The 13,209-nt window shown below is 34.6% G+C and overlaps 1 protein-coding gene across 2 annotated transcripts in view; it reads left to right on the forward strand.

The window, feature by feature from the left end:
• Positions 1 to 11,715, forward strand: part of arap3 (ArfGAP with RhoGAP domain, ankyrin repeat and PH domain 3) — a 172,225-nt gene extending 160,510 nt beyond the window's left edge. For both annotated transcript variants that reach the window (XM_039774588.1, XM_039774587.1), the window contains exons 31-34: positions 690 to 753; positions 4,054 to 4,191; positions 4,748 to 4,786; positions 7,993 to 11,715. In XM_039774588.1, the coding sequence (XP_039630522.1) occupies positions 690 to 753; positions 4,054 to 4,191; positions 4,748 to 4,786; positions 7,993 to 8,493 (742 nt within the window). In that variant the 3' untranslated portion in view covers positions 8,494 to 11,715. The remainder of the gene's footprint in view (positions 1 to 689; positions 754 to 4,053; positions 4,192 to 4,747; positions 4,787 to 7,992) is intronic.
• Positions 11,716 to 13,209: the final 1,494 nt, after the last annotated feature.

Genomic DNA, 13,209 nt, shown 5'->3' on the forward strand with positions numbered 1-13,209 from the left:
TATTATTTTTTTAATTTTGTTTTTTTCCCAAAGCTGGCATCATTCATTTAGCATCATAAAACAGTACCCCAAGTAAATGTACAGTTGCCAATGTCAAACACCAATAGACTAATATATTATACATTACTTTGAGGAGAACCCCTTAGATTTTTAGCTACGTTATTATAATTAATCAGAGAAAAATTCTAAAGAAAACACTATGTTGTTTCTGAAACATGCAATAATGTTTGAGATAACCTAATAAATAACAGTGTCAACATTGTGATGTTAGCACAGCTTCCTCATGTCACCAAAGACCTAGGTTGGATTTTAGAGTTAGTCTTTTGTAAGTAATCTTCAAGAAGTTGCTGGTCCATCAGAGAGTGTTAACCATATTAACAATAATGATTCTTTTAGCCCAGCAGGAGTTCTTTATTTCTCTGTTTGCAATAATGTTTGCAAACATGCTGCAGCAGTGTCAGTATGCAGTTACTGTAGCAATCCATCCATTTTTTCATCCATTTCAGGGTTGTAGGACCTGTTTTTACAGTATAATAATAATAGTATAATAATATATGTGTTGATGCATTGTGCATTTTCATTTAAATTTTTATTATTACCTTTTGTCCTCATTAGCATTATGTTGTTAAGCAATGCATCCTTGTTTGTATAATTTTGACATATTTTGAATATATTCAATATTGCTACAGATATCTGTGTTGTGCAGGAGAGACTGAAATGTGGGACTGGATGACAAGTATATTGAAAGCCCAGGTAACTTAAATTTATGTTTTTCTTCTAAAACATCTCATAATGTCTGTAGGTTCAAGTAATGCCACTTGCTTCATATACTATGTACACATATATCATGTGTTTATAAGTGTCAGTGTTAACATATGTTAAGGTAAAGTTATATATTAGAAAATAGTGCTGGGCAGTATACCGGTTCATACCGAAGACCGTTTTTTATTTTTGTTATGAAATGGATTTTTCTTATACCGCAACACCGGTTTAAATTGCCTAAACGACGTTCAGAACGTGGTGCAGCGGGAAACTGTTCAAGGGGAGACCTTTTTTACTACATTAACTTATGACGGGGTTTGAGAAAATCTAGTAAATTAAACATTGATTTTAGGGTGAAATTTAGATTACGACATTCTACAGGTTGCGCACAAAGTCCATATACTCCTATCTTTTGGAGGATTTTGAAGGCTAAAGGTTACCTCTTAGGAATCGAAAACATTTGTATGGGTCCCTCCATGATCTCTGCATAGCCGAATGCGCCACCAGGTTCTCCTGCTTATGTTCTGCAACATTTGCGGGGTGACTGCGCGAACTGCATGTTTCAGTTCATCGTTCGATGAATAACTGCGCATGCATACATCTACTTTGATAAACCCCCAGAGTGCATTATCTGGAGTTGTGAGATCAGGGCTTCTTGGAGGCCACGGCAGAGGAGCGGGATTGTTGTTTGATCCTCGTTCGATCCAACGATTCCCAAAAACTTTGTTGAGGCGATCACGCTCGGTGATTGCAAAATAGGCAGGTGCCCCATCTTGTTGAAACCAAACACTGTCAAGGACGCCCTGGTTTCTCAGTTGCGGGATGAGCCAGCCATTCAGCATTTCCAGATAACTGATTTGGTTAACAGAACCATCAAAAAAATAAGGGCCAAACAAATGCTGTGCTGTCATTCCGGCCCAGATCATCACATGTGGTGGGTTATGCTCAATTTCTTCAAAGAAATGTGGATTTTCTTTTCCCCAGAAAAACACATTTCGATTGCGGGAGCTGAGATAAATTGCGCACTCGTCAGAGAACATAACCTTTTCCTTCTTAGCATTTGTTGGAAATTGGTGCAGCATCAGATCAAAAGCTTCCTGACGTCTGTCCAAGTCAGCATCCAAACGCTCCGCGATCGTGAAAACACTTGTGTCACCCATCGCTTCGTCTTGGAACGACCGCCACGTTGTTGCAATTTCTTGAGCAGCAGCAGGTGGCAGCACCAGACAGGATGTCGGAAACACACCTCAAAATACTGGGAAGACTTGGGCTGATGTCCACAGGAACCAAATTGTCATGGTTATTCCTGTAAATGCTCCTAAAGATAGGGGTTTATGGACTGTGTGCACTCTGTATTTTAATTATAGAATAAACTATGCAAATAAAATGGAAATGTCAACTTTAATCTCGACATAAGCGTCAAAATTAAAGTGGAAATGCTGAGAATAAAGTCAAAATGTTGTCTTTGTTCTCGACGTATAGTTTGTTTTTTTTTTCCCTGTGTCCGTATTTTTTTTTCTTTACTGTTTCCCTAATATGATTCCGTAGGGCTATATCACAAATAGCATTATAAAAGCAAGTTGCATTTTTATTATTTATATACTGTATATAGCTTAGCTTGAAGCAAGGTCCATATTAAATCAATTTGCCTAAATGATGGTTCAGTTGGTTAAGATATTTATCTTATTGTTAATATTTATTATTAGTTTAAATATTATGCAGTTTAATGATGGTAAAGTTGTTTAAAAAGTCACTTTAACGTGTCAGTGGACAGAAATTAACATTAACAGAAAGTGTAGTTGGTTTACAAAAAATATTTACTATTTTTTCCTTTTCTAAGACATGTTCAGTGCAATACAACTTTTGACAAGCACCTCTGGATATTTTACTATGTCTAAATGCCTCTTTGGACGGTTTAAAATATGTTGTCAAAATTATAGTTTAAGTTGGTAGCAAAATTTGTTCAATAAAAAGGTTCTATATTTTGACTGCATCTATCATGCAATGTGATTCCTTCTGTTCATTATTGCCACCCCCTTGAAAACTTTACGGGACCATGCAAACCTGTATTAATACTTGTGTGCAAATTAAAATGTTTTTTTTTTGTACAATGTACAATGCTCGTGACAGTGGAATAGGTTATTCTTAGCTAGTCTGCTGCAGTAATTGCAGTGGAAAATGTGGTCAACATCCACTCATGCATGGGAAAAAAATACCGTTGAATACCGTGAAACTGAGATAATTTAGAAAAATACCATGATATAGAATTCTCGTCATACCGCTTAGCTCTATTAGAAAATATGCTTTTCATGCAATATACAGTAGTTCAAACTGCACTCTTCAACCACAATATTCAGTTATATTTTAATAATTTTGACAATTTAGCAAGACAGCTTTTGGAAGTGATCATTAAACTATTTAGATATCACAAATAAAAATGAATGTAAAAGAAACTTTCAAGTCTCTCAGTGCCTTCCTGCACACAAGAATGTTTTTTTGTCTGTCACATGAAGTAGTTTGGTCACTTTTCCCTCAAACCACAACACTCCTGCCTCTCTTCCTCATTCCAGTCAAACATTTGCCAGAAGGGACTTAAGAGTGAATAAGAACTTCTTACTGGTCATCATTAGGAATAACTTAAAACATATAAATTTTAATATTAAGAGCTACAGTACAGTACAGTTGAATTTGGGCGGCACGGTGGCGCAGTGGGTAGTGCTGCTGCCTCGCAGTAAGAAGATCTGGGTTCACTTCCCAGGTCCTCCCTGTGTGGAGTTTGAATGTTCTCCCTGTGTCTACGTGGTTTTCCTCCGGGTACTCCTGTTTCCTCCCACAATCCATAGACATGCAGGTTAGGTGTATTGGTGATCCTAAATTGTGCTTGGTGTGTGTGTGTGTGCGTGCCCTGCGGTGGGTTGGTGCCCTGCCCAGGGTTTGTTCCTGCCTTGTGCCCTGTGCTGTCTGGGATTGGCTCCAGTGGACCCCCGTGACCCTGTGTTTGGTTATAGCAGGCTGGACAATGACTGACAGTTGAATTTATCATTTATTATTTTATTTATTATCCATGTTTTGAAAATGCACACAATAATAATGTGTAACTACTACAAAAGTAGTAACTCTAGGACTATATATCCATACATTATTTTACTATATATCCATACATTTACAACTATGTTAATAGTCCTGAATTTTTTATATCTTTAAAAGATGCCGTAGTTGTTAGTTCTTACTTCTGTTGAACCAACTTTGATTATTTAGGTTGAAGTGAGTATGTGTTTGTTTAATTTTCAGCATGATGATCTGAGGCCTGCAGTTTTACGGCGACATTCTTCTTCAGACCTTTCCAAGCAGAAATTTGGAACAATGCCCTTGGTTCCTATTCGTGGAGATGAAAGCAACTCTACAATGGTTTCTGCCAATAAGACACTGGTAATAGAAGAAAAAAGTTATTTCAATTCCAATTAGCCTGTGCAAAACAATATACAAGTTTATAATGTAATTAACTTCTTTCAAATTTTCAAAAAATTTCTTTGCCAGGCATTTTTTTTCTATAAAATGTATTTATTTAAATATGGAATATTATCATAGTTTAAAATAAGTTTATATATTTTAATTTTACTTATGAAAAATCTGATTTTATATTATATTTGGGGTTAATCTTTATAATGTAGAATAACAAAATATGATGCACAAAATGAATTTGAAGCCTTCTGCATAACAGTTAAAAAGAGTGTTTGTTTTATGGTGTAGCAGTATCTTCTAAATTATCTTCTCAGAAACCCTATGCTTATGCACAGTGTAACTCGGCCTAATACTGTTAGTTGAATGAACTATGTACAATATAATGGAATGTTTGCAATAATGAAATTACACAGTAGTATTGATATGGTGGTAATTTTCTGTACTGCCTGAGCCTTTCAGGTCAGTCTGGTTTATCTGCTTTGCATTTCTGCTGCTCATTGTCTGAATTTGTTTGTCTTTGCAGAGAAAGTTACATGCTAGGAGGACACTGTCAATGTATTTTGTAAGTATGCACATGCACTTTCCACACTGTTTCATCTTCTGTTTCCTTTAGCAAGATCTCATTCATGTTTTACTAGATTTAATCATAGTTGACAAGTTTTCTTTGAACATATCTATTTCTTTTATTTTTATGATGTACTGTATAAATATGCATAAAGTATGATGTTACCATTGTGTTTTTGTACAATATTTTTTTTTTTACGAAAATGATTCACAAGATTTTCATGCATACTTTACCAGTAACATTTTTGTGATGGTTTTTGAAGTGACTTGCATTATTATATAATAAAAAATCTTGTTCACAACACTGAACATTTTCATTCCCATTTTGAAATGTTCAGTTTTAAGAGGAACAGCAATGCTTTTACGAATCAACTTATTATAATACAGGATCACATGGAATTGGAGCATCAAGTACAGGGTGGAAGGCAGCCTTTGAAGGCGTACAGCTTCATCACTGAGCACACTAACACTTTCATACATGAAAACCCATCCAAACAGGCCAGTTTTAAACAAACATTGAAAATCTTTGAGGAAAAGGAACCCAGAAAATCTGAAGAAAACCATTGGAAACACAATAGATGTGCAAACTCCACAGAGACACGGTTCAGGATGGGATATGAGACAAGTACTCTAGACCTGTATGGTGTGTTGTCCATCAGTGAGTGACTCTATAGCAATTAACAATTTAAAATATCTTCTGAACCAGGTGAAACTCCCCCATCTGTTTTCCTTTCTAACTGTGCAGTTTATCTTTGGAAGGGTTGAGGTACAATCCATTACCAGGTTCTCCCCACATTTTTCTCCTATTTGTGACATTTTCTCCAAATGACCATTTCTTTTTACCATGCCTATATTAACTTCATCTGTTTGTTGTCTGGTACAAATCTTGTATTTGATATTTAACCCACTTTCTATTGTCCAAATGACTTGAAATTTTGCACACTTGCTTACTTTCGAAGAAAATACATGAATCAATAATCAGTTTCAGTAATTGATCAATTAATCCATGTTAAGAAATGAAATTTTCATATGAAGAATAGTTCAAGATTTCACCAATAGATGGCGCTAGTAACGGATAGAAATATTAAAAGAAGTGTTAAAATATACATCCATCCATTATCCAACCCGCTATATCCTAACTACAGGGTCACATGGGTCTGCTGGAGCCAATCCCAGCCAACACAGGGCGCCAGCCCACCGCAGGGCATACACACACACCCACACACCAAGCACACACTAGGGACAATTTAGGATCGCCAATGCACCTAACCTACATGTCTTTGGACTGTGGGAGGAAACCAGAGTACCCAGAGGAAACCCACGCAGACACAGGGAGAAGATGCAAACTCCACGCAGGTAGGACCCGGGAAGTGAACCCAGGTCTCCTTACTGCGAGGCAGCAGCGCAGAAGCGTGTTAAATATTGATTACAAAATTATACTAAAACAAACCCAAGACTAAAAAGTTGAAAATAATACATATGTTAAAAAATACTTTTTAAAAGCCACACTTAATATTAACTTAAAAAGTGTACCAAAAATAAAAAATAAGTCTCTTATACATCACTCATAAAATAGAAGCGTGGGCGCTGTTCATTACCTTTTATTTTACGAGTGATGTATGAGAGACTTATTTTTTACTTTTTAATACACTTTTTAACTTAAGTATAATTGTGGTTTGTTAAAAAGTATTTTTTTATATATACAGTATATATTATTCTTTATGTAATCATATATATTAGATGAATTAATGCCATACAGTATTTAGTAAATTCTGAAAATTGAAAATATTGCACAGTTTTCTCTCAAGAGACCTTTAGCAGTTTTGTTTGTTCGTATTTACCTGACTTTGATAATGAAATGCAGTCATTATGAGCCAAATAGATTAAATAATCTTCAAATGGCTTACTGTTAGTATTTTACCCTTACATTTTCTATACCATGCCAAATGTGGACTGGAATTTAAAAGAAAAATGTTTAAATAGAGTGTAATGAAAGAATAAACAAGAACGATATAACAAAGTGCTGGGGGCCTGCCAGTATAATTCGTCAGAATGGGAAAAAAATTGAAGGTGGTAATGAAAGGTGTTTAGAGATATCATTCATCTTCTAGTGCCTCTCGTCTCTGGATCAGTAAATATGTCTTTTTTCAGGGAGTGCCTTGTTCTCTGGTGTTAGTTTTGCAAGTGAACGGCAGCTTCTGGCATTATAATAATTTAAGTAGCCCACAGGGTGGAGGGGGCAGGACCTCCAGGGCCAAGCTGGAAGTGATGTCAGTGGGCTTTGTTCTCTTGGTGGCAGGCAAAAGAGAAGACAGAAGCCAATCCATGTATTCTTACATTAGAAATGTTACTAGGATGCTACCAGGTTTTTTGGAATCAAGATGTTATAAATAATAACATCAAATATACAGTGTATTTAAATGTATAATACATACTGTATTGTCATCAATGATTTTAGTAAATAAAATAAAATTGTATTAATAAAATATATCCCATAAGATATTGTATATTAAAACCTTCATTTAGTTACAGTGCCATGGAAAACTATTTGCCCATTGCCGATTTCCTCTTTTTCTTATTCATAACACTTCATTGTTTCTGATCTCCAGACAAATATAGCCTAATACAAAAGACGACATGAGTAAACACAATTTTTAAGTGGTCATTTGATTTGCTGAAAGATATGTGGTAGGTTTGATCCAAAGCAACTTACAGATCATCTGGTTTTTTAACTGGAATGCCTTCTAGTTTGGTATCACACAGCGAGTCAGTGGTGGTGGGATTGAATCAGCTACTTTAAACCTCTACTCTGCTTATTTACCTGACATAGTAAATTTGTTTTAAGTTTTTTTTTTCTTTTCCCATTTTTAATAATTTACACCTTATTTCAAAGTGAATGGTATTCAGTAAAGTTAAGTTTTTTTTTTCTTTTCCCATTTTTAATAATTTACACCTTATTTCAAAGTGAATGGTATTCAGTAAAGTTTTCAGGTGTGAATAAAATACTTGGTGCAGGAACATTTCTGGATTAACAAAAATGTAATTGAAAAATGCTCTTTCCACGAATGTATAATACCTCTGTAATCAATTTAATCTTTCTAATGGATTGTAATTATAAGTAAGCTGAAATAACCTACAGGTACAGATACTTTCAGGAGTAGTGTCAAGCTACATATTCTTACGTGATTTTCCTTTTTCTTTCAGCCTATGAAGATGCATCAAGACTCTTTTGAGGAGCAGACTGGAAGTGCCGAACCTCTTTACGAGGAAGTAGGTGAATTCAATCTGCAGGTGCTAAAATCTCTCGAGACGAGCTTCTTGACAGGAGCAGATCCCACCACCAAAGCAGTGGAAATAGACCTTACAAAGACTGCACCCCCAGAAAGGCCAGTTAGCTTGGACCAAAGGAAGACTGCCTCCCTGGAAAGGATCATTAACCCTAGTCCTGCCAAATCATTCTCTGTTGATGGCTGTAGAGGATTGACTCCTGCTGTCTCCATGGACAGACTCAGAAACCCAGAACATGTCAAGTCTTTAATTCTGGAGAACAATTCAGCTGTAACTTCAGATGAAACCTTTAGACTATTTCCAAAAACCAAGAGCTTAGGAATAAATAGTGAATCACAAGAAAAACTTCTTCAGGAACTGACCAGTGCAATTCAAAAGAAAAGCGAAACTGGGAATGTACCTAACCAGACAGGATAGACCATCCTCTCAGAAAAAGTGTCATTTCTAAAACCTATACTTCAGACTACTGAAACCTAAGCCTTTCTGTGACAACAGTCTCCCATGATGTTTTAAATTGTTCATCACTGAAGCACAGAGTACTTAACATGCAGAACAAAGCACTTTCTTTATAAATGCAATGTACAGTACTCTTGTATTGGATTTGTTAATGGATGCTGTAAAGTTTTAGTCGAAAACATGAAGAGATTTTTAAGTTTTCAAGCTAAAAAGCTGGTCTTCGGTGCTTGTAAGAGTAATATTGTTCTAAGTGAGATCATGTAGAATGTACTGTTCATTCCAAAGGTTTGTCTTCGTATCATAAAATAGAATGAAAAGTGTAGTTTATATTTCAGAACAAAGAGCTCACATGACCTGAAAGTGAAGCAGAAATCCTACCATGAAGCTTTTGGAAGAAATCCCTCAGAAATTATGCAGCTTGAATTGACGTAATACCTCATTGGAATTTAATATCACCCTTTATTATATATTAAAAATTGTGCATTTCAGAATTTTTCTAGGCATTCACTCAAACAGATTCTTAGACTCCAAATGAATATCAGCATTAGCGGTGCAATCATGTTAACTCCTGTGAATGTCTTCACTGACATTTCTAGCTGGGCAAACCAGACAGCTTGGCTTCAAGTGGTCTGCCCAGTCATTCTTCATAGAGCACCAAATGAACTACAATGAAGAATGGTCACATCATCATCTAAACATTAAGGTTTCTAAAAGCATAGATAAGCAAAAAAGTATACAGATCTTTATATCCAGCAGTTTTATGTTTGTTTGATTTTTAATTAAAAGTAGTCATTAATGCATGTTTTGGGTAAGGAACTACAGTACTTCAGTGTTTTCAGTTTAGTAACAGTGCAAAAGGTTGTAAATCTATAAAAGGTCTTAATAGATGAGGTAAGCCTTGATTACTCATTATTCTAAAAATTAAGTAATTTCATGAAAGTGTTAATGTGTTCTACATGATTTTCCTGGCTTGTGATTTTTTTTAATTATGAGTATTGTGAATCAACAATTATTTAATAGATGAAGGATTCCAATTCTATGAAGTCCAAGCAGGTCACATGCAGTGCTCTGAATTCCAACTATTTAACTGTGTTTTTTACATTGTAAATTTAAATAGTACATTTACTATGTAAATGTTTGTGCAGTTAAAATGTTTTTGTCATGTCAGTTACACAGTAAAATGATTTGAGATATTGTTTGTTTTAAAAGTTGCAACATAAAGTGAGCAGTGATTGATTTACAGTTCTAATCAAATACCATGTAATGTAGCAATGCTATGTAAATTTAAATATCTGATCTTTGTAAGGTTTTATGCAAGTCATCCACTCATACGTTCACATCATACAAAATGCAAACATTTTTACTAAAATGTTGTTAAATAAGTCACTTACACAAAATGCTCTGGTGGACTTAAATGGAATGCGTCCAAACACAACTGGGCATTTTGTATTAAAGACCCGCCTCCATCCTTACTCATTGGTCAGGGGTCCAGCCCAATAACACCTTATTCATTGGCTAACATTGCACTTCATGTGATGTCAACGGGGCAAAGTTCACTGAGACAGGTATACAACTAAGGATTAAATGTTACAGAAAGGAGTGTGCAATACTAGATGTCGGATAAGCCATCATTCTCTGACATCTTGGAAAGGAAAGAAGGTTGCTTTTTATTGCTCTGTTTGATGTTAAGTATTCATCTTTACTGTAATTTAATTATCTTGTTTTTTATCTTTTTTGTTTTTTTGAAAACTGAGTCCTTACCATTTTAAGGTAATTGTTTGGGGTCACCTGCAGCAAAGAATACATAGAAATATCTGGAAAATGAGCAACACTGAAGAAGACTCTGACCTGTTTTTTTTGTGATTTTATTTTACTCTTTCATTTTTTTTATGAACTCCCATCTTAATGGTGCTTATTAAGCATGCCATGCTAAAATATCTGTACATACACACACACCAATGCATATATATAATTTCTAATGGAAGATGTACACAACAGTTTTTTGATGGCTCATACAAACTCATGATAGCCAGACTTACACACATGGCCAGGAACAGGTTTGTGTTCTGTGTAATAATCATTACTGCTATTTCTCAGAAACTTCCGTAAGCATTTCTAATTTCCTTTTGCATACTTGAGAATTTGAAAGAAAGGCTAAGGGATTTTATTTTTATTTTCTTTTAGAACAGTGACATGCCTTGTTGCCTCACACTGGGGTTTCACTTCTGCTGACTTGCTAAGTTCTTTCTATTTTGAATCCATCCAATTCAGTCCTTGGTTAAAAGATACTGAGCAGTAGTCCACCAAAAACAAAACTAAGCCGTCTATTGTTTATCTGTAAAACTAAGTTCTGTTAAAGCTCATACAATAAATGGAATGATGGAGCTAACAGCTCTCTGTTTTCTGTTACCACTAGAGGTCACTATTAGACCAGATGTTGTTATGGTGGTGGTGAGGGCAGCGGCATTTGAACACTTCACATTTTGAGTTTTGCTCATTTAAAATAAAAATAAGCAATTCCCGGTGATTTTTGTTTCAGTATTAATCATGTATTTATTAGTCATCTAAGCAGAATATTTTTTGTTGATAAAGTAGACTACTATGTCTGTGTGCATATTTATTTAAGATAGTAATGCAATATTATATCACAGTGTATTAATAATAAGAGATTGTTTGTGGTTAAATACTTTGAGACCCAAAGTGTTTTGTATTAACTAAGTAGCTACAAATGAAAGTGGTGTGACACATTGTTAGAATTGTAGTGGTTGCTATTGTAAAAAAAAACAAAAAAACAAAAACAAACAGTATTAATGAGTAGTTTGCGACCTCTTTGGCTTTCATAGCATGAAAACAGTGTTAAAACAGTTGATTTCTAAGCACTTTAACATGGTCAATAACTTTTCAATGTATTTTAACATTTTTACTTCAGTCAGATCTTAATAAAATGTATAGTTAAAGATGAACACAGATTTTTAAAATGATTTCCTGAAACCACTTGCTGCATCTTTTGGTTACAAAAATACAAAAGCAAATCATCTTGGTTTTAAGAAATGAAAATGTCTAATGCATATGCGAGACCCCACAAGAGCATAAACTGTTTCCGTGTTTAAAACTAATATATATATAAATAGCTACATATATATATATATATATATATATATATATATATATATATATATATATATATATATGAAATCTGCGGTGGGCTGGCGCCGTCCCCGGGGTTTGATTCCTGCCTTGTGCCCTGTATTGGCTGGGATTGGCTCCAGCAGACCCCCATGACCCTGTAGTTAGGATATAGTGGGTTGGATAATGGATGGATGGATATATATGAAATTAGGAATATGACAATGAAGAATGTGCAGTTGTGTTTTTTTTTTTTTTCTTTTTTGAAAATGTTTTAATGCTGTCATTACATTTTCACCCCCCAGAAACCCTTTTATGAGCAGATCTTGAGTCTGTCATGCTCAGGTTCCCATTCGAACATGTGTTAAAGTATAACAGATACGACTGTGAGAGTATGAAGAAAGTTAATTTCCGCATCACTAAACAGTACACCGTATTTGTACTTCAGAGAATCAAAACAGCTTTGCTGATTTCCTTGTCAGGATGTAATGCAGTATCACAGTTTCTTTTTTAATTTGGGATTTTACAGTGCCTTCTAATATTTGAAAGCGCCATTATGTTTTATTGCTGACACTTGGTTGGAAAAGTTTTTTGTTATTCTCTTTTTAATGTGACAACAAAAAAAAAATTAAATGTATATATTAAATGAGTTATAATCACTTTATTGTTAATCATTTTAATATTAGTTGTTTTAAAAAGCCGCAGAGATGCCCAGTTGTGTGTCTGTACTGCTTATATTTACCCTCTGTACAAGAATAGTCACACTGTTCCAAGTTTTGTATTATCGCTCAGTGATCTGTAACTTAATGTGTGTGTCAATTGTAAATATTGTACATCTGTTTCACCTTGTATACAGTACCCTTCATCTGTTTAAGCATTTTATTCATGTATGACTTTTAAAAATATATATATAAGCTATTTTATTGTTAGGAGATAAACTCAAGCACTGTTTGTACTTCATATTCTATTAAATTAACATTTTTATAATTGTTTTGGTTTGTTTTTATGCTACTTTCAATAAGAAAGTAATCCTCTGCGTTAATTTTATTTTGCTTGTTCATGTAATTAGTCTGTAACTCCAGACAGGAACAAGCCCTATGGCTTCAACCAAGCATGAATACAAAGAGCTACAAGTTGAACTGACACATCTGTCTACTGCCACATTGAGACCAAAAGAAAAAAGTAACAAGCATTTTAGTATTTCTTGTCTGTTTCAGTAAGGTCAAAATATGTGAAGACCAAGAGAAATGCTTGTCACATCTTCATGTAAGATTAATATTTGAATTTTAATTCTAGTTACCAAAACACTCACTTATGGTGTCTCATAAAGCCAAATGTTTACAAGAAAAAAGAGAGCAGAATCTCCTTTTTAATAAAAACCATGCAATGAAAATTAGATAAAATGTAAAAGCTTTGCCTGAGACAAAACCAAATATGTTCACATATAGTTCAGTAACCTGTGCTTCAAATGGTGCATGAAAAGGTGATGCTTATTCTATTCTGAGTGAACATTTTGTAACAAAAAAAAAATTCGTAAAATATCTGCTTCAG

The sequence above is a fragment of the Polypterus senegalus genome, chromosome 13, assembly GCF_016835505.1.
Source record: "Polypterus senegalus isolate Bchr_013 chromosome 13, ASM1683550v1, whole genome shotgun sequence".
NCBI lineage: Eukaryota > Metazoa > Chordata > Cladistia > Polypteriformes > Polypteridae > Polypterus > Polypterus senegalus.